At 37.6% G+C, this 22,584-nt stretch overlaps 1 protein-coding gene across 1 annotated transcript in view; it reads right to left on the bottom strand.

Moving 5' to 3' along the window:
• The window catches only part of LOC114651654 (RING finger protein 145-like), a 46,070-nt gene that overhangs the window by 4,325 nt on the left and 19,161 nt on the right, over window positions 1-22,584 (bottom strand). The window contains exons 4-9 of the mRNA XM_028801489.2: window positions 21,317-21,558; window positions 16,754-16,929; window positions 14,093-14,233; window positions 12,179-12,361; window positions 11,611-11,758; window positions 6,088-6,444 (exon numbers count right to left, since the gene is read on the bottom strand). Coding sequence (XP_028657322.1) covers window positions 6,088-6,444; window positions 11,611-11,758; window positions 12,179-12,361; window positions 14,093-14,233; window positions 16,754-16,929; window positions 21,317-21,558 — 1,247 coding nt within the window. The remainder of the gene's footprint in view (window positions 1-6,087; window positions 6,445-11,610; window positions 11,759-12,178; window positions 12,362-14,092; window positions 14,234-16,753; window positions 16,930-21,316; window positions 21,559-22,584) is intronic.

The following is a 22,584-nucleotide window of genomic DNA, read 5'->3' as shown; positions in this document are numbered from 1 at the left end:
CATATAAAATCCGCGATGGAGTGAAGCCGCGAAAGGCGAAGCACGATATAGCGAGGGATTACTGTAGTTCAGTCCTGGAGGACAGCGTGGCTGTATGTTTTTATTCCACCCAGTTTCACAATGACTGTATAATTTTTACTTTAACTGATGTTATTGTTAATTTTAGTGTGCTGTCCTGTTTTATTTTCTTATCCTAGGAAATTCTTGGACAGATATGCTCAGAAGAGGTGGGATCTTTTAACATGTGTAAAGTAGAAATAACTGTTCAGGAGAAAAATCATCTAGACATGGGGAACTCGCAGCACTCATGGAATCTTATGTTCCAACGATGAAAATGGAGTGTAAAATAATCATAAAATGCTTAGCAGGGGTGCAGTAATGGGGGGAAGTTAGGGCAATTCCATGGGCCCTCAAAAATTTTGAAACATAACTATAATTGCTGGCTAATAAAACAATAAGTTCTTACAATGTTTTTAACAAAAGTAGCAATCCAGGTAGTTTGAAAACTGTATCTCCCAACTCTGTTTTAGTCAGAATGGTTCTGCCTGTTATTCATGCAGTTAGTTATATAGCTGTAAAATCCACAGAGCTGCTAGCCAATGTTTACTGTGGTTTCATTCTGCTTAAACTGAAATGTGGAAGCCTAATTCAGGGTTGCAGAAAAGAAAGGCAAGCAAAGCTTGAACAAGAGAAGAGAGGGTTGACAATTGGTCACTTGAATTTTCTCAGTTTATTAACATTAGTCCATTCTTGTGGTATAGTGGGTCCACAGCTCCCATTCTAAGGCCTGTTTTAAAATAAATAATCACCACATGCAGCTTAGCGAGGGGGCGTGGAGTTTGTGTGGCTGAAGCAGCTCCCGGGATGATTTGTGATGTGGGCGTTTCTCACCTAAGTGCACAGGTGACAAACCATCCGCATCCGTGATTGTTCTCGGGGCTGCTGATTTGGCACAACTGCCACATTCTCTTAATAAATAGAAGCGCAAGTCGGCTAAGGAAGGGAGAAAAGAAAGACTGAAAGAAACGGAGGTTGCAGGAGAAAGCAGGAAGCAGTGGAGAGAGAGAGAGAAAGCCGGTGCAGGAGAGCGAGCGAGTGAGCGCAGGCTCGCGTGAAGTTGTGCAGGTGGCCTGGGTGTTGGGCCGACACCCGGGAGTAGCCGTAGTGGTCGCTTCCGCTGAGTTTATAGCGAAGAGCGGGAGTGACCGGAAGGCGGATGACTCTCCGCGTAAGGCAGCAGGGGTTGGGACTTGGGTTGTGGATTCTCCAGTGTGACAGCCCTGGTCGTTGGGGAATCCCAAGTCGCTGTCTGGAGGAGCCTACCGGAGCCAGAGGCCGGTGAGGCAATCCAAACAGCTGAAGCAGGCACAGTGAAGGTCAGCCGCATGTAGGGCGACACCCATGTTGAGAAGCCCAGATGGGAGAAGCAAGGGAGCCACCAGAGGAACGGAGACACCGGGCTTGTTTTGTTTTAAAAGACTGCTTTCTGCATTATTTTAACCTCGTTGTTTTAAAGATTTGTTCTAATGGATTTTAACCTCCACGTTTGTTTTTCACTTGCTTTTAATGGATTATTTATTTAATGAAGACTTTTTTGAATCACTGCACTTTATTTAATTTGAACATTGTTTTGATTACTGTTTTAAATAAAAGCACTTGGCACTTTTGTACACCATCCCCTTGCTCCATCATTGTGCCTAACTGCGAGCTCATCGGTAACATTACCGATGGTGCAGGGTTCAAAGGCTCCCAGACAGAAGATGGGAGCATGGAGTCGAACCTGCATCGCACAATTCTCCATATGTGGTTTCTGGAATCGTTTAATCTAACTCAACAACCAAAAGATCAACCAATTCTAATTGGTAATCCAAAATCTCTTCTTGTTAACCCCAGTAAAGTTTTTCAACTTTCAACAATCTTTTAGGTAATGGTTATGTGAATTAGTATACAGTGCAAGGTTGCAGAATCCCCCAAAGTTTTTACTTTGCCTTTACATACTGATCTTGCAGATATTTCTGTTTCTGCCTGCACAAACTTTCATCTTTGTCCAGTATCTGGACAATTTCTCACTATGAAATTATACAATTTGGCTATCTCTGTGGGCTTTTAAATTTGGATTGTGTTGGTGCAGGTAGCGATGAATCACAACTGTTCCTTGAATGATCCAATTTTTTTTTTTTGTATACAGTATGCACAGCCCTCGCAGTCAAAAAATTCTGGAGGCATGTGGTCAACAATGTGATTGTCTGCATGCCATTGACTGCTGATAAAATGTATGTCACACGCACCATAGTGGACATACGCAGCAAATGGGCCTTGAGCACTTATTGAGCTCTCTAATTCTTAAGGTACCCAAACAAGCTTTGCTTCTAGTATGGAGAGTTTCTAACAGAAATGTGATTCATGATAATTATATGAAGTTTCCAGTTACAATAATGTTAAGTTTACTCTCGTCATCTTAAGACTAGCACTACGTGACTCTGCCAAACAGAATGTGAACAATAAAGCCAAATGTGATGGTGGTTTAAAGAAAAAAAAAAAAAAGTATTATTAGGTGAACAGTCTTCTAATTTGGTTCATACTACACATAGGCACAGCTGAGCAAACTGCCATATTTCATTGAATCTCTAAATGAAAACAAGTTTTAAACTTCTACAGGAATTACATTTTTGTTTTAATCAAACTAACAAAAATAAAATTGTTGAATGTGGCACATAAAAAAGTTGGGCTAAGAATCTTTCTTTTTCTGTTCTAGGAATTATGAATCTTTTGTTCCTGAAAGTACTTCACTGTTGATTTGAGGTATATTTTGGAATACCGTCTTGCTGAAATATTCAACCTCTTTTCCTGGTTTCATTTTTTCTGTTTCCTTGGAACACTAATCTATAGTATTAATGTTTACTTGGATCTATCCTTCCTTGCTTCCACTGGTATCAAATTTTCTGACCTACCAACTACTAGGGCTGCAACGATAGTCGACGTTGACTATAAAAAATTGTCGACGCAGGTTTTTTTTATTGTCGACGCATCATAAATAGAACCTTCAATAGAGGTTCCATTCACAAAGAACCAAATTAGTTTTTGTAACTGCAATGCACTACATGAACATCTGGGGGCAGTATCGTTTGTTATTGTTTGTCAAGACAGCACACAGTCCTACCAACGAAGAAGAATAATAATAATAATAATAATAATTCATTACATTTATATAGCGCTTTTCTCAGTACTCAAAGCGAGGAGAAGAAGAATGTAGAGGAAAATAAACGTGGTTGCAATGGCGAGTCGGATAGAGGAGGGGGAAGGAGATGGAAAAAAAATTGAGACAGAAACTTTCTAAAGTGTGGGAGCACTTCACCGAAAAAGGAAAAAAAGTTGAATGCAGATTATGCAAAGCGGAGCTTTCTTTTCACGGCAGCACCACCGCGATGCATGAGCATCTGAAACACAAGCATCCTGGAACTGTGATGCTGCCGTCTCTTGAGAGGTAAGTTTTATCGAGTAAAGTTAAGTGTCATGTGTTAACGTTGATGTTTGTACTATAATGTGTATATCAAGGTTTCGACAATGACAGTTAACCCTGAAACTGACACATACTTGGGGGTTAATGCAACCTTGGACGCCAAATACGTTTTAGCTGCACTTTTTAAGTAAACGTCACAATTCACAAAGGAAGTGTGAAATTTTAACGGAACACGTATTTTTTTCCATGTAAGGAGCATCACAATTACTGCAACACTAATCATTTTACACACTGCAAATGAACTGTAAAAACTATAAAAAAAAAAACTACTGCAATAATCAATTATTATATGTTCAAGGTGCAACTGAAGCCATTGATGAAATTCATTAAATCACTGAGCCAACTGCGCTTGAACTGGCTGCACGCAAACACACACAGAGGTAAACGCTGACGAATGCAGGCTCGTCTAGTGCACAGGCTGAATCCCAGAGACAGGGGTGCTGCAGTTCTGCCGGGGCTGGCAGTGGTCGTGAGCTGGCTGCTCAACGAATATACGGCACTGACTGATCAGCTTGGGCATGCTGGTAAATTGTACTGAGAAACAACTTTAGCCGGTTGCGGAGTTCAATGAATGTATGTTGCTGAATGTACTCTGCTTCATAGTGCTTCCAAATTGCACTGGAAACCGGCTATAGCTGGTTCTGGCGGATTAAGGGTTAAGTGAATATAATTTCAGTTATGTTTGCTAATGTGTTTGGAGGTATAGTAAACGAGTGAATAGGAGTAGCTGAGCCGTCCTAGTTTTTTTTCTTCTTTTTTCGTACAATATTTGAGTTCATATGAATAGTAAACCATCTCTAACGAACGTTAGGTAACTTGTGTTTTGGAGTATATCTGTAATTAGCTTGTTACATAATTTAGTCCGTTATTTTTTTATTTTGACACAATATAGTACATGATGTGATAAACCAAAACACTTTTCCTTCAGAGTGTGATGATTAAAACATCTTTCTCCGTCTGCAAAATCATTCTTGTGTATTCCTGCTACCTCTACTCCCTCGGAGCGTCTCTTCTCAGCAGCTGGGAACATTGTCTCAAAGAAGAGAGCCAGCCTCACACCAGAGCCTGTCGAAATGCTCACTTTCCTGCACTGCAATCAGGAATATATGAACTGAATCTTTTATAAACTGAACATTATTGTTTTCTTTTATTTGAATTGAAGCTTTATTTAAACTTTTGGACTTTAAGATGCACTTTTTTTGTTTAAAGACTACGTGCACTTTAGTTTTTATTGTTTAATGTATTCTTTTTTATTGTGATGGTCACACAAATATAAAACATGATTATTTTCAAATTGATATGTTTCACTGGTTGTTATTTTAAATTGATTATTATTAATTTCAATTGTGTTAATGCAGAGACATCAGGGTGACATTCATAGGTGGATAGACGTGAGCAGATGAGGTATGACATGCACTGGAGCCCAGAACAGGATGTGCAACCACAGGTCGCAAGCATCAAAATAGTCAGGCATGAAATAATCATGACTAATCGGGGAAAAAAAAAAAAATTGACCGATTAGTCGACTACCAAAATAATCACTAGTTGCAGCCCTATCAACTACTACATGACATCAAAAAATAATAGATCTATACCCACACATACTGGCTGAAATGGTATTCTTTTCTTCAAATATAATATTCTTCTCTAAATGCATCTTTTGTGGTTATGGCCAAAAACATCAGTTTATGGTTTCTCACACTTTAGTAATTTCATAATCTCTAACCTGCTATGCATGTGTATCGCGCCAGCGTTTTTGAGACTCTTTACTACGTTGTACCTTGTCTTCTTCTACTCTTTGTCTTTTCTTCTTCTACTGTTTGTCTTTTATTTCTGCCCCCGTGCTTGGACCTGTTAGGTTTTCAATTCATCTTGCCACAAAGTCTCATCTCGCGGGACTTGAAATTATCTCTCTGAAAATGTCTCAAGATTTTTTTATATAATAGAGAGATATCAACAAGAGGGGTGAATACATTTTGAATATGCTAAACTCACCATTAATTTGCTATATTTAATACAATGCAAAAAATGAGTTAAGTTTGCATTAGAATAAGCAAATAGGCATCTTTAACTTAGGAGTTTGTTTTAACTTCCTTTTGATATAACATTCCTTTTGTAGCATAGCACATTTATTGAACAGATTTTTTGCAGATCTGTACGCTGCTCTTCTCTAAATAACTTAATCAATTTTACTTAAGTTAGTTTTCAATACAGAAGGCTTGGACCAAACAAAGGACAATACTTTGTGCTGAGAAGACCATGTTTAACAACCTTTACCACTAAAAAATAAATAAATCAGTCAATAAAATGCTAATTAAACAAAATTCCAGAATAATTTATGTATAATCCAAAAGAAAAATAAACTAATGAAGCACTTTTACCAATTAAGGAATCATACAACATTGCTCAACTCTATTTATGTTATTTATTTACAATATATTATTACTGAAAGTACTTTTTCCTAAACTGTAGTAAGAAAGAAAAACATTTTATGAACTATAGACATTAAGACAACTTGTCCCATACACCAACAATGAACATATGGCAAAAGATTTGAAGTCCCTGACCTGGAAGCAGATGGCACAGACATCATTATGTTGACTTATTTGGTGTATTGTTGCTCGTGGTAGAGAATTAATTTTTTTGGCTGCCTCTTGACGCAATAGAAAACTCTTCCACCCAGACTGAGCTCGCAGCCATACGTTGAAGTATGAGTGAATGATAATGACAGAGGCACCCATCCAGCTCCATTCCCCAAAGAGAGATTCCCAGGCACCATAGGCCACCACACATACAGCCACAAGGAACTCCAGCACCCGGCTCACTGCATTGACATAGTAGATAATTTCATCTAGCATCTCAATAGGTTTGTTGCGCACCAATTCAATCATGAAAAGACAGTAGATAAAAAGTGTGCCTACGACCTGCAAAAGGAGAAGGGAATTAAAATAAATCATTTAGTCTTTTTTCTTTTTAATTTTTAAATGCAAAGCCTCTATTACAAAGCTAGGCATTGTATTTTTTATTTTCATTCATACACTTTAATGTCAAAGAAAAGACATGCAAGAAACAAAATAATGTGTACTAATTTTTAAAAGACAAATTCAATTTAAATACTCTTACATGTACTAATAAAGGATTTTTAAAATTTGTTAGTATAATTACAATTAATATTTTATTACTAATTTCTTTCTGACCTTTCTTTTTAATATAAAGAGTGTTTTTACAATGTAAATATTGTACTTAGTTATTATTTTTTTTCTGGATATTAACCATTTATAAAATAAGAACATAGGAAGTTTGACAAACAAGGAGGGACCATTCAGTCTGCCATGAATGCCAATACCCAATTTTTCCAACTTTAGCATGAAGAAATTAAAAAAAAAAAATGTTAAGGCTTAAGTTAAATAACTTCAAGGCTGGTCTAGATTACCACAACTCTTTGCGGAAAATAGTGCTTCCTGTGATTCTGTCCTGAATGCACTTCCCCTTATTTTCTACCAGTGTTCAAGTACATGATAGACAATTTAATTTAAAAAATGTTGGATCAACCTTATCAATGCTTTTGAGAATTCTAAAGATCAGAATTATGTCTCCATGTAGCCTTCTCTGCTTAAAACTGAGTTTAGTGTATCAGAACAGGATTTGTCCTTTAGTCCCGAGAGCACTTGGTTGATAGTCTCTGAACAGCTTCTAGAGATACGTCTTTTATTTTTGTAACATGGCGACTAGAGGTAGCTAAAGAAGAATGTTATCCTTAAAAAAATCTGTAACGTTTATCATGCAGACTCCACACAGCCCTCAAGCAGATGTGGAACTCGTAACCCAGATGCTGGATCTGTGAGATAACAACATTAACCACTGCTAACCTTATTTAGTACATTTTCCAGTTAAAAGGCTCACATTAAAAGATGAGAAAAAACACAACGTCTTACTTTTGCAGCTGTCTACCTGCATGAAATGTGTTTACTGTATATTTCAGCTATATTAAAAGTAAAGCATCCCTTCTTTGTAAGGCTGTAACATGCAAAAAGTTATTTGAAGCACGAAAATAAACACCCCTTAGTTTAGCACACTCAACTGAATTCACAATCTGCCAAGCAACTTGGGAACCTTTAATGTGCATAAAAAGTGGTCAACTCACTCCAAAGTAACATGTGGGTGCACTACTGAAACCTGATAGGCTAAGGGTTTTGGTCATCTTACTGAACAAAGAACTGCCTATCTCTTTTCTTTGAAAAAATATTGTTGAATCAACAAGAGGCTGACATGTATTTATTGACAAAGAAACTCTCCTATCAAGCAACTGCTTTGACTTATGTAGGCATATCTATATGCCTTAGAAAACCAAGTCTCTACTCTTTGGAAAGCAGACAGACTGGGGATTTCAGGAATCAGACCGGAATATCAGTTTGATATTAAAACATTTGTGCACACCCAAATGCTCCAAATGCAAGTTCTTTGTCAAGCAGTCACTATAGTATACAGAATCAAATGTACAACCATTTGAAAGTTAAACTTCTACTCTTCTTTACTGGATAAATGTTTGATTTTTCAAAACAAAGATGATCTTAGTTATCTAATGAATGCTCAACGGGGGGAATATAGAAAATCATGGAATAGGGGATTTTAACTGAAACATTGGGAACCTCAAGTATAACAGTAAGTAAACAAATGATTTATGTATCTTCTATAAAAACCTGCTGTCCTGGGGACCGATGAATGCTGGAGAGGTTTAGTGTTTTGAAAACCCTGGAATTGTTTATCAAATACATTGTTAATGCTCAATTCTCATTACTGTCATTGCACATATCAGCCGGGGGAGTGAGTTTTCAAACTGTAGCAGTCTACACTAGTATAATAACCTAATATTATATTAATAACCTAATATTATTATTATATTATTATATAACCTTATGTGAATTTCCCCTTGGGATTAATAAAGTATCTATCTAATATATGTGCTTTGCTTTTAAGAATTTCAACAACATACTAGGTAGAGTATCAGTTAACGTTACACGGATAATAATCAGCGGATAGCTAATACTGGTGCCCTGATGTTATTAGTAGGGCCCTATTTTTGCCTTTGTTAAATTTTCTGACTCAGTTTAGCTGAATGTGACTTCAAGCCTATACATATTTTAAAACAACATACTATTATGCAAACAGATGAAAAAGTACTGGATCCTATTTAAAGTACAGTGCACTCCGTTTAGCTGCAATGTTTAGGGGCCGAAGGCCCAATTGCAGGTAAGCGGAGATTGCACATAAGCGGAGTTAGCTTATAGTAGACTGTGAGCCATGTGCTTCATGCTAGGTACGCACTTTATGCATGTATTGAGTCACTATGGTCGCCCATTTATAAAGGACGCGCCTAACTGCAGTACCTAGAGCTAAGGAATAAACACAATGTATTGTTACTAACCAGCCTCAAATATAGTTTAATCGTCTAATATAGTCAAATTGGATTACAGTACTTGTAATATACATACAGCCTTGTCGGTCTACAGCTGCTAATTTTCAATTAAGCAATGTTATCGTTTACTCAATGTTAGTTCACACGCAATGAAAATAATCTGTTATTGTTGTCTGTGCCTGGTACGGATGACGGTCATAAATTTGGCTGCACAGTGCATAAAACATTTTGTACGAATCACAGCCAGTTGACTCTAGGTAGGCTCGTATAAAATCCAAGCTCTTCACTGCATTAGCGAACGTCAGTGCCATGGCAGGTGCAGTCTGAACTTCATCAACGTTGGCCGTGTCCAGTCTCTCATCCTCTTCTAGTTGATTAGAGGCTGGAGTAGACGCCTTCAGGTTTTCGCATATCTCTTTGTCTCTTTATCTGCACTTGTTGGAGCATTACTGTCGATTTCAATGAAACAATCAAAGTCATTAGTTGACATTCCTTCAGGCAGCTGTAGCCCTACGCTGCTGCTATCATCCACAACTGCTGCTGAGGCACCCGGAACTGGGATAGTGCTATCTCCCTCTAGTTTTCACAAAGCTTGCCCGTCTGCAGCAGTTAACGATTGTTGACGTACTGACACAACTCCATGCATCCTTCTGCATGTGCAAACTGTCAAGTAGTGTTAGCTTATGGGCCAGCTCAATTGCTTTCATTGTTTCATTGTCACCTTAATCCATGATAGCCATCAGATGGTGAAGCATGAGGGATTGGCAATTTCGTTTGAAATTTGCTATTATGCCTTGGTCTATGGGCTGAATTAAGCTTGTTGTGGTGGGCTGCATAAAAACGAGCTTGATGTTGGTCAGTCTGATATCTTCACTGTGTGCTGTACAGTTGTCATACAGCAAAACAATTTGTCATCTTTTGGACCTCATTGAATTGTCCAGCTTCTTCAGCCACTGCAGCCAAACTTCACTGGTCATTCAGGCATTGCGATTTGCCTTGTATGCCACTGGAAGCTTCTTGACGTTTTTGAAGCATCTTGGCTCTTTGCTTTTCCCTATTATGAGCGGCGGCAACTTTTCTAATCCATCCATGTTACAGGCCAGTAGCAGTGTCAGTCTGTCTTTTGGCTTTCCTTCAATTCCTTCAACTTTTCAAAAAACTAAATTATGTCGATTAGTTGATGTTCTTTTCAGATCTGTCGGCTTTCTAAGTTACTGAAATAACAGACACCGCCCATGCACATGCCTGGCACTGTCGACTTTATATGGTGTCATCTCAGGACTTGCACGGTCCCTATTTGCATAAAGTTAAGTGCAGTTGACTCTGCTTAAATGCATGTGCCAATCTCGTCCGGAGGTCATGCACTTGATAGGAGTAGACTGTACAGTAAGCGGAAAACGAACTCGCACGGCCATTGCAGCAAACTGGAAATTACAGATAAGCAAATTGCAGCTAACCGAATGCAGTTAGCAATGGAGTGTAAAGTGAAAAAAACAGGTCCAAAACCTGCATTGCAGCTAGGCGGAGATTGCACCTAATCGAATTGCAGGTAAGCGGAGTTGAATGTAAAGCAAATGAGACATACAGTATTAGCAATGCAGTTTCTAGTAAAACTAAATTTAATAATCATCAGTAAAATGAGCACCAAAAAGTATATTCAAAAACAATGTCTGATAGCTAAAAAATGTTAACCAGTAATTACGATGCAGTTTACGATATATACTCAAATAAACTTAACTATGAGACACATATGGGTTGAGCATACCTAATCAGAAATGCTCCAAAATCCAAAACTTTTTGAGGGCCAACATGATGCCACAAGTGGAAAATTTCACACATGACCTCAATTTCATGTGGCGCTCTCATCAATGCTCCCTCCATTTTATTTTCTGATTAGTGTATTTGAGTAACACATAAGCTCAAACTTACCATTTATGACTGTCTTCTTCAATCCCCCTTTGAATATTGAGTGCCTCGAAAAATCTATAACTGAATAACAAGTGGGCTGTGGGGGTTGAAGGGCAGTGCTGAAGATTTGGGGGCATTAACAAAGAGTTAAAGGCTTGAAAACAGCTTAGTGGTACTTGCAAACTGATGTGTGGGAGAGGGAGTTGGGGGAATCATAGCTGTGCAGCGGTTCAAAAGTACTATACAGCACCTGTGTACCTTAAAGGCAACATTGGCTGCAGAAGTTCATCAGAGCCTATTTGTTATGAATCATCATCGCCATCAGACCTATGTGAATTAAAACGTGTTTTTTTGCTTACTCTCTACGTACAGTAACCTTTTAATGAAAGCACAGCATCATAAGTGGAGAACGAGAGCCTACTGTTGTTTGCTGTTGCTGTTACTTAACAGCTGAAATAGGTATTCTGCACATTCTCCTGAGCACAAACTTTGTTTCATGTACAAAATTATTAAAAGTACTGTATAACATTATCCTCAAACTATCAGTATAAGGTGAAAATGAGACCAATGTCCAGTATGTTTAGACTTTAGAGGTCCTATTCCCAAGATGCAGTATCTCATTATGTACATGAAAACAATCCAAAATCAAAATATATCCAAAATACTTTTGGTCTCCAGCATTTTGGATTAGAGATACTCAACCTGTAGTAAAACCAGTAAACAAAATGAATTCCAACATCTTTTTTGAATATCCACACACTTGTACCTGCAATGATGTTAGCATACAGCTAGAGACAAGAATAAGAAGCCAGAAATCCATATGAAAAAACTGAGAAATTTTATAGGCCATAAATCCTGGAAATATCAACAAAAAGAAGCACATACTGACTCCTCGAAAATGTTTCCATGGGCTTCTGTAAATAAAAAAAATTTAAAAAAAACTGGTAAGACTACCCTGGATCAGGAGTAATTGGTAATATTTTAAGAAAATGGTTAAATAGTCAAAATATCGAGGTTTCATGAACTGAAAACATTGCTGAAGTACAGGCAAACTGATCAGGGTTTTCATTTTAATAAAAGTGTATCATGTCAGTGGAAAGTAGCTATATGCTGTATGCTGGTTTAGCATTTAAGTAAGAATTGCACAGTACTCATGACAAATACACTACTACCACTACTACTACTACCACCACCACCGCATCTTAGGTTGGACAGTATTTTAGGCACATTTAAAGAATAACTTTCACAATAAATCGATTATTATAAAATTATCTGCATAATATTAATCAAAATTATAAGAAAACAAAGTTTCAATATCTGACTTGTACTCTCACCTGTTACGAGAGGCCCCAAGTGCCAATATAATAGGGTCTGTAATTTCTATCATAGACTGAAGAGTTGATGTCACCACAATAAAAAGGATTATACTAAGGAGGAAGGTGCGCTGCAGGACTTGCATGTCTAACAGTCCAGTCTGGACAGCCAGCAGAAGGAGAGTAACCCCTTCAGTTACACCCCTGACAAAAACAGAAAAACCAAATTATTTGTCTACATTTACATGACCTATGTATAAGAAACATTCAGTTTAAAACTTCTTAAAAAGCAGTTTCATAAATACATTTTGTTTAATCTTGTCATTCCAATATGCACTTTTTACTTATACAAAAAAAAAAAAAAACACACAGAACTTACTGTAGCGTGAAATATGTACTAAGGAACAATGGTGGAATCCAATTGCTTTTTACAATGCATAATCTTTACCACTGCATTTCAGCATTTGAACAATATTTATGTATTAAAATATCACAATTTTATTAGAAACACATTTTACAGAGAGGAGAATAAAAGGTCAATGTGTTCTGCGGTTGCAACTAAATGTTTGGTGACATGTCAGTAGTGTTATGACAATGAGATAAACATTGAAAAAAATATGAAAGATCATGTTAAAGCATAACTCTTGATCAGGCTGTACATATTTTAGCACTGTTTAATATTCATCTGCTCAAAATGAAAAGCTTGGCAAAAATTATGAACTGCTATTGATCCTCCAGACACAGGAAAAAAGCTGTAAATATTCACAATACTATTCCAAAATACATGCTGTTCATGTAAGGATTTCTCTGCGATTAGAAACAAAATGTAGTGCACTGAACATATAGGCCTCAAAGTCAACAATTTCAAATGACTGCCCTAAACTTCTAGCAGACCATTGAGGACAAATAAGCATTTGTGAAAAAACACTCACTACTTGTAAAATTAAAAAAGCTGAAATATAGTTAGAACGCTGGACACAGAACTACAATAAACTGCCGTGGGACCACGAAATGCCTTCACAAGTATTAGAGATTTTTCCTATTTGGTTTCAAATGTCTGGATCGGTTCGCAGCCGAGTGTGAAGCGGCTGGGATGAGAATCAGCACCTCCAAATCCGAGACCATGGTCCTCAGCCGGAAAAGGGTGGAGTGCCCTCTCAGGGTTGGTAGCGAGATCCTGCCCCAAGTGGAGGAGTTCAAGTATCTCGGGGTCTTGTTCACGAGTGAGGGAAGAATGGAGCATGAGATCGACAGGCGGATCGGTGCGGCATCCGCAGTAATGCGGGCATTGCATCGGTCTGTCGTGGTGAAAAAGGAGCTGAGCCGCAAGGCGAAGCTCTCAATTTACCAGTCGATCTATGTTCCTACCCTCACCTATGGTCATGAGCTATGGGTAGTGACCGAAAGAACGAGATCGCGAATACAAGCGGCTGAAATGAGTTTCCTCCGCAGGGTGTCTGGGCTTTCCCTTAAAGATAGGGTGAGAAGCTCAGTCATCCGGGAGGGGCTCAGAGTAGAGCCGCTGCTCCTCCGCATCGAGAGGAGTCAGATGAGGTGGCTCGGGCATCTGATCAGGATGCCTCCTGGACGCCTCCCTGGTGAGGTGTTCCGGGCACGTCCAACCGGGAGGAGGCCCCGGGGAAGACCCAGGACACGCTGGAGGGACTATGTCTCTCGACTGGCCTGGGAACGCCTTGGGATTCTCCCGGAAGAGCTAGAAGAAGTGGCCGGGGAGAGGGAAGTCGGCATCTCTGCTCAAGCTGCTGCCCCCGCGACCCGACCTCGGATAAGCGGGAGACAATGGATGGATGGATGGATGGATGGGTTTCAAATGTTATTTTCTAAGGTTGACTGGTATTTTAGAATTCAAAGATGATGTACTATTTATAAATATTGTTGATTTCAATATATAAATATAAATACCTTGCCTCTTACCTGTGCATGACATTGTCATTCTGAATTGCTGCAAAACCACCAAGGTAGAATTTACAGAGGTTTAAAAGACCAAGTGCCAGGTAGGAAATAACAAAAGTTAAGCCAAGCAATGAGTATGGTGTACTGCAACACTCTGATATACTGGAGAGAAAAAGAGATGGGACAAAAACACAACCAGAAGTAATGAAGTAGAAAAAATGTTTTCAACTGGGAACTATTTAAAAAACATTCATCTGTGAACTTCCTAACATTATACTGAACTAAACAAAACTCTTCTAACTGTTTATAATGTATAACCCTAATTTCATTCATGCTGGGAGCTCCTACTACAGAAAACTAATGGTAAATTACTGAATGTGTTGTGGCTGGCGCCCTGCCTGGGGTTTGTTTCCTGCCTTGCGCCCTGTGTTGGCTGGGATTGGCTCCAGCAGATCCCCGTGACCTTGTAGTTAGGATATAGCGGGTTGGATAATGGATAGATGGATGAATGTGTTGTATGGGTATTTTATGATCAAAAAATGGTAAAATGTTTACCAAAAAAAAATTATTTTGTCTTTACATTAAAATTATACCACAGACCTTAGTCTTTATCTATTGCCTAGACTGAAAAACAGAATTAAAACTTTAACAAAAAATGTTTAACATTTTCTGGATCAAAACTTTTTGCTATTTAGGAATTATTGGTACTCAGTAAGTCTGAAAGAAAAGGAATGAAAATGTTTAGAATTCTTTCTCGTCACTCTTAGTTAAGTAAACAAGAAAGTGAAGCTTCATCACACAGCCATGACACTGCTAAGAAAATGATGTTTGTCAAAACAGGATCTAGAAAAAGTAAAAACCTTAAATGGATGCAACTAAGAAAAAAAATGATCAATAGAAATACAGGGAGTTTAGTGACTAGGAGTGAAGATGTGTTATACAAAAAGCTCTGCATAATAACGGTACATAAAGAAGGGAAGCAAAATACAAACCATAAAAAGATCCCTCTTAAGACTAGTCTAGGGAGAAACAGCAACAGTAAGCCACTTGGGTTTTGGGGAATGGTCTTATTCTGATGAGAGAAACAGTGAGCTTTTTGGCCAACAAGGTGCTAACTGTAATGCAGACAAACACTGTTATAAATACTATCTCAACAATAAATGAAAATAGAAGTTTCATTATGCTGTGAGAGTACGACTTATCGCCATGGTCTGGGTAACTCTTCCTGACTTCAGTGCAACTGAGACACCAACCACAGCAAACTTAAAACGGTTATTGTGTCAGAAGGTGATTCAATCAAATATGAATGTGTAATGTCCAAAGGAATGTACAAATGGCACAAGTCTTAAAGTAAAAAATAAAAAAGTTTACCATATGTGAAAAAAGTATTTTTTAGCACGGAAATCTAATTCAAAGCTTTATGATATTATATTTTTGAGAAATGCATACACATTACATATTATTTTGATCTTGCAAACACACACACATGTACATGCGTACGTACGTACGTACATTCTGTATGTGTGTGTGCAAAAAGGTATGCATGTACAATTATTTCATCATGACAATTATAAAACACTGCATTCTTTATGACTGAGTATTGAAAATATTATATTTCCTTTTTAGCGTGGTACAAGTAAGCCCGCGATTCGCCAGCGAATCGGAAATCCAAGAATGGCAATCAGTTTCTGCGTGATGAAATATCATGGAGGATATATGCGGTGGTGTGGGCGGTCGTGTCCGGGCAGCTGTACAACCTGGCGTGCACGCTTTACCTCAGGTTTAGTTCACAGGTCGTAGGCATGGTAAAGTTTCCATTTAATTCAATAACATGTATCCATACGGGCTCGTTTACAGGTTGTAGCCATACGGGCTCGTGTATGTATTACTAATCGTTGAGCTCCCTCCATTTGGATACGTGCCTCCTTTGCCTGTTCTGTGTCAAAAACGTGTTGTGGGCGCGCTCGTTCATTGTCCGGGCGGCTGTACAACCTGGCGTGCACGCTGCACCTCGTTTTGGACCCGTGACTTCTTCGCTTGTGGTGTTTGTGAAGTGCGTGGTAGGTGCCTCCGTTTATTGTTTGTATCCCAAACATGTCACACCGACTGCTGGCACATACATACTACTGACTCTGGGAGGCTGCTGCATTTGACTGTGGGTTGTGGTGTTTGGGCGCCACCTACTGACTTTTGGGAAGCCGCTGCGTTTGACTCTGGGGCGCCGCGGCGCACTGTGCATGCGTGTCGGTGCCTCCATGCATAAATTAAAACTGTGGATTAGTAATGAAGATTTTAAAATGCTGCCTGAACATTACTTTCTATTATACCTGAAAAAATGTATTTTACTTGGAATTTTTTTTACTAAAATTTGCAGGATTCTGGACAGAAATCATAGCATGTCTAGATGTGTTTTCAATATTGAAAGACACCAAACAAACATAAGTAATTTAAAAAAAAACTACAAATAAATTTGTTTAGCTGATACTGCTGTTCTTCAATGATATAAAGATACTGTATATTAGGTTATAAATATCTAACCCTGACATTACTTCCTAAAAGTATGAAGAAATACAAGTAACATAAAACCAAAGTCTGTTGAAACAGAAAGAAATTCAGATTATAGATCTATAAAAGTATACTGAATACTGACGTACAACGGATGACAGAAAAAAAACACTTTACCTGGTAAGAAAAACAAATACTATTCCCTGATGGATAATTAAGTTGTTGCTGGATGAAATATAAGTGTAGATCTGAACAACGAAGAGTATCAGCCAGAACACGCTGAAGAGTGCAGGAACTGCAAACTGGTTCCAAAGGGAGACACCAAGCGCTAGTAGCCTAGATAGTTCAATCACCTACAGGAAGATGGAAAAAATAAACCCAGATGTGAAAACTATATATATTTGTTCAATTATAATTTGCAAAGATTTGCAAACTGGGAAACATTTTTTTGTTGAATATGCTCTCCTCAGTAATCCCATGGTCATCCCATTGATCTGGATATGCAATACCTTTCAATATCATGTTTGTACTGGACAACATAATGATTTTGTTTTTTCATGTACTTTATTTTTAAATGAAAGACACCAGTAAACCTAAAAACTGAAATAGCACTACGTGGTTTATGGTTGTTTTGCATTGTGTTTCAGTTTAACAAAATGATACACTCCTAGTCATTTTAATTGTCAACTACATAATTGCTCGATCTGCATGCTTATAAATGTACCTGGGTGTACTAAGATTTACCCCAATACACAATATTTTAAGACTGAAGAATTTTTACTATTTTATTTGCAAAGTTTTTTCTGCACAAAGCAGGGATAAATACACACTAAAAACAAGCCATATGAGCACTACTGCTAAACCCTTTGTTTTAAGAGTGCTAATTTTCACATTTAATGTATCCACCCCTTTAGAAAGCACGAAGGAAGCAAAACCAATTAATGGGTTACCAAATTCAGAATATTTAAATCTATTTCAGTTTGTGATATGCATTAACTGATGGAAAAATAACACAAATATACACTAACTCAGATTTTCTTTTCGTAGAAAACATACAGAAGCTCAGCTATTAAAAACGTCCATGGAGAATCAATGTGGCAAAGAAAGTAGCATCAAAATGGAAGAACAAACTTGACAAACCTTGAATTTTTGCCTTCCTACTTTGTACAGAAATAGGCTAAAGATGTTCACAGTTAGGTTAGCTACAGTGCACTCCAATTCTTTTCATTATTTGTTTAATTAATCAACCTGTTTACAGTTATAAAGATGATGAAATTTACCCTGAAGGTTCAGCAAAAGCAGTCTGGTGTAGTCTAGGAAAAACAATTTGCCTAATCAAATACATTTGCCACTGCCATAATGCTCTGAACAGCAGAATAAAAACAAAATACATAGCAGGGATAATGAGTACTGTTAAAAAGGAAGGAGAAAACCTCAGACAAGATTTAATGAAATATAAACGCTCTGTAAAATTCACTGTATTCTCTGTTAATATAGAAAAGAGAAATCCACAAAGAAATTAATGGTATTAAACCTTTTTTTTTATTTTTTGCAAACCAGCTTGGAAATGTCTTCAAAAACATTAACAAGTAGGTGTGAAAATAAACTATTCAAATATTTCATTTAACAATGTTTTACACAGAAACAAAAGATTAATATTACAGTATAAATACAGTTAATCTAATTTACAATTATCATAATTTTATACAAGGGGTGGGATGGTGGCATTGTAGTAGAGCTGCTGCGTATATGTATACATATGCATACATACACATATATACATATGCATACATACGCATATGCATACATATGCATACGCATACATATACATACGCATACATATACACATATACATACGCATACATATACACATATACATATATACACATACATACACAAATATACAGAAACATATACACACATACATACACAAATATACAGAAACATATACACATATACATACATACATATACATACGCATACATATATACATATGCATACATATACATATATACTGTACATATGCATACATATGCATACATATACATATTCAGTACATATATACATATAGAGTACATATATACATATACAGTACATATATATACATATAGAGTACATATATATACATATACATATACAGTACATATATATACATATACAGTACATATATATATATATATATATATATATACATATACATAAATATATACATACACTCACCTCTTAAACCCTAATTAAATCACTGCCTGCCAGAGCTGCAACTATACTTATATTTAAACAGTTGTCCCTGAAAATACTCATGTATTTAAAATAGTGGACAAGCCTCAACCTTGACAATTGATCAAACAGGTAATTATATTACTATACATTTACAAATGACTACAGTGTAATTTGTAAAACACTTTCAACAAGAGGCTATGTAAATAAAATTATACATTTACAATGCAGACTGAATTGAAGAAGTATGAATTACACAGCTATATTTCTTTTGCCACTGTTCAGTGTAAAATGAAGCATGGTTTACAATTACAGAAGTGTATATTTTTAATGTGAAACCTTTACAGGCATGTAAATGATCTATAAAAATCTGTATATTTACTTAGAATATAACTAACAATCATCTACTACTCTCTGTGTGACCTGCGGTGAACTGGTACTAGGTTTTTTCCTATCATGTCCTAAATGCTGCTAAAACTGGCCGTCTTACAACAATCCTGACTTTGATTTAACATGTTTAGAAAAAGCCAAATGATTGAAAACTCATTTAAATGTCTCAGCACAAACAGAAATTTACCCTACCCCTATTTCTGGAATAAACAGAAGAAATTATCTTTCTTTGTGAGCACTATCTTATTAAAAACAAAACAAATATTTAAGCTTTTCAAACAATTGAAACATTGGTGAAGGTCCAATGCAATAAAAAAGGCTCGTATTTTTTATAAAGTGCCCTATATATGCAAGTGTGGATGAGTGTATATGCACTTTAATGGGGTCCTATCCATGACTGGTCCCAGATGTAATCTGGATGCAGCCACCATAGTCTATGCTTCCTTATAAAAATTACTTAGAATAAGAACAGTCTGAAAATAGTGTAGCCTTAATCCTAAGGGCTCGTTTATACTTCACGCTCAGAACGCGTACGCGCACGCATCATGGCTGCCATGTATTCCCAGCGTTCATTTGACGTGACCTCTGAGCAGGTCCTCAGAAATTAACGTGACGCGTGCGTGAGTTGCAGTACCAGCAAAAAGTCGGGGGGCACAGTGAGATAAAAGTTGGAATGTGACGTCAGAGTCTCTGCTTACTATCTACATGTGACAGAAAGTCGCTATGTGGATCCTACGGGATCGATGTGCGTGCTTCGATGTGGTGAAGCAAAATGCCGACATACAAATGCACTCGTGGTGCTTTTACATTTAAGCGTCGCATATTCCTCATCATAATGACACGACACATTTTAAAAGTCTCACATACCATCTTTTGTGCCGTCTTTTTTTTTTTTTTCAACTTCACAACAGCAACACAATGTACAGCCACAGAGAAAAAAAATAAAATAAGGACATGGTGAAAAAGTGTATTTTGTGATTAAAGTGGAAATTTCACCTTTAATCTCGAAATGTCCACTTTAACCTCGTAGTTTGCTTTATCATTAAAGCAGACTGTCGTAAACGTCATCCCAGTTTTTAATCGCTACGAGCTTCTGGGACTTCCTCATGACCTGAAAGCAGCGGCAAGCGGCAATAGATCACCACACAGAACACATTAAATGTATGATATTCCAACTCTCTGCACATTTAGAATCCTTAGATTTATACTTGATATCACTTTCATGATGAAATGCATTAAAGTATGTATGTTACATTTTACAAATAAATTGTTAATTTCGTTTAAATAATGAATACTGCTAATAATTACACACATGGGGGTGACACAGTGGTGGAGCAGTAGCACTGCTGTCTCGCAGGGAGTCACGTCGCTGGTATTCCCTGCTTGGAGTTTACATGTTTTCCTGCTGGGTTTCCACAGTGTGCTCCGGTTTCCTGCCAAAGATATGCAGATTTGGTTACACTAAAATGACGCTAGTGTATGTGAGTGCTTGTATTCACCTTGCGATTAGCTGATGCCCTGTCTAGGGATTGTTTCTGTCTCGCACCCAATGCTAGCTGGAATGGACGCATCCCAGGACTGATGAATTTAATCATTAAACCTCTTTTTCAGAGATACTGCGGCATGGTGTCAGTGGACTTTATTGGGTATTCCAGGCAAATCACAACACAGCGAAGCCGAACCAGTTCTCACCGTGAATATATCTCGCACTGCCACCTGGTGGATTCCTCCAGATTTATGTAAAGTACGCGTGCAAGTATAAACAGTAAAACGCTTCTGTAGCAAGAGCGTCCTCTGTAGTTTGCGTCACGTGAAGTATAAACCCGGCCTAATAATCCATGCGTCTAGGTACTTAACTAAAAGAAGCCCATACAGCAAGTCCCCCCACCCTCCTGAACACTGGGGGACACCCAGTAAAATTTTAAATTTTCTTTCCATAACATTTTATTAGCCAAAGTTCCAAGCAGATATGTCTGAGCAATACAGGCCAAAAGGCACAGAGACATATACAAAAAGCTATAGAAAGAAACACAAAATAAGTATATTAATTAAAACATACAAGGTAGCTTACTTATGGATACTCTGTAACTGCAACAATTATTTACTCAAACATCAAAGTGTTTACAGGCTTACCTCAACCAGCAGCAACTCTCTGTATGCTGTCCTTGCAAGCCTATAGGGCACAAACATATTGGAAAGCAGGAATACCAGCATTTCAATGCCAACCAGGCCCATTGCAAAGTTGTTTACTAGAATTAGAGTGCCGGGAGGTACTGCACAAAGGCGAGCCAATAAAGGAAGCAGATGAGTTGAAAACAACCACACATGCTTGGTCTTCATGAGAAATGCACACAGTGTGCTCAGAATAATCTGACCTTTTAAAAAGAAATAGGAAAAAAAAACATAGCACATTAAAAAGCAGTTCAGGGCTAAGTGAACTCATTTTTACTTCTTTAAAAGGCAATTTAGGACAGTATGCAGTGTATATGAAAAGTATTCACACTCTTGGGTGTTTTCACATTTTATTATTATTCAGCAGTGAATCACAGTAGATGTAAATTGATCAAAAGAAAAAGCCTCTTTAATGTCCGAAGTGAAAATAGATCTATGCAAAGTGAACTAAATTACTTATGAATATAAAATACAAAATAACTGATGATCACGTAAATATTCATTCCTTTCAAGTCAGTATTTAGCAGATGCACTGTTGGCAGGATGAGACTGTGTGTGGGTAGGTCTCTATCAGCTTTACACATCTAGACACTGCAATTCCCCCCTCCCTCCAACCGAATCTTCTTTGAAAAAAATACTCAAGCACTATCAGGTTGCACAGAGATTGTGAATGAACAGCCTTTTTCAAGTATAATCATAAATTCTGAATTGGATTTAGATCTGGACTCTAGTTCAGGTTCTCCAGGACACTAATGTTTATGCTTTTAAGGTATTTCTGGGAAACACTGGCTTTATGCTTGGAGGTCTTTTTGGAAAACAAATCTTCTCCCAAGTCTTTTTAAAGCACTTCCACAGCATGACACTGCTACCGCCATGTTTCATGGGGCTGTTTACTATAATGTGCATAACATGCCATTTAGTCAGATCGTCTAAAAGTTCAATTTTGGACCCATGAGACCATAGAACCTTCCTCCAGCTAACTTTAGAGTCTCCCGTGTGCCTTCTGGCAGTTTGTTTTAACAGCTCATACAACAGATTTGTTGTTGTATGCAGTGTCTCCAGTTTCAGCCAATGTAGCTTGCAACTCCTTTACAATTAACATAGGGCTCTTGACGGCTTCCCTCACTAGCCTATTTGCATAATCTCGAGACATTTTACGGATGGCCTGCTCTATGCAGGTTGGCAGCTGTACCACACTCTTTTGATCTCTTAATGATTAATGTAACTGT

This window comes from Erpetoichthys calabaricus, chromosome 5 (assembly GCF_900747795.2).
Source record: "Erpetoichthys calabaricus chromosome 5, fErpCal1.3, whole genome shotgun sequence".
In the NCBI taxonomy this organism is placed as follows: Eukaryota; Metazoa; Chordata; class Cladistia; order Polypteriformes; family Polypteridae; genus Erpetoichthys; species Erpetoichthys calabaricus.
The sequence above is the reverse complement of the archived record's forward strand: the minus strand, read 5'-3'. Positions and strand labels throughout refer to the sequence as shown.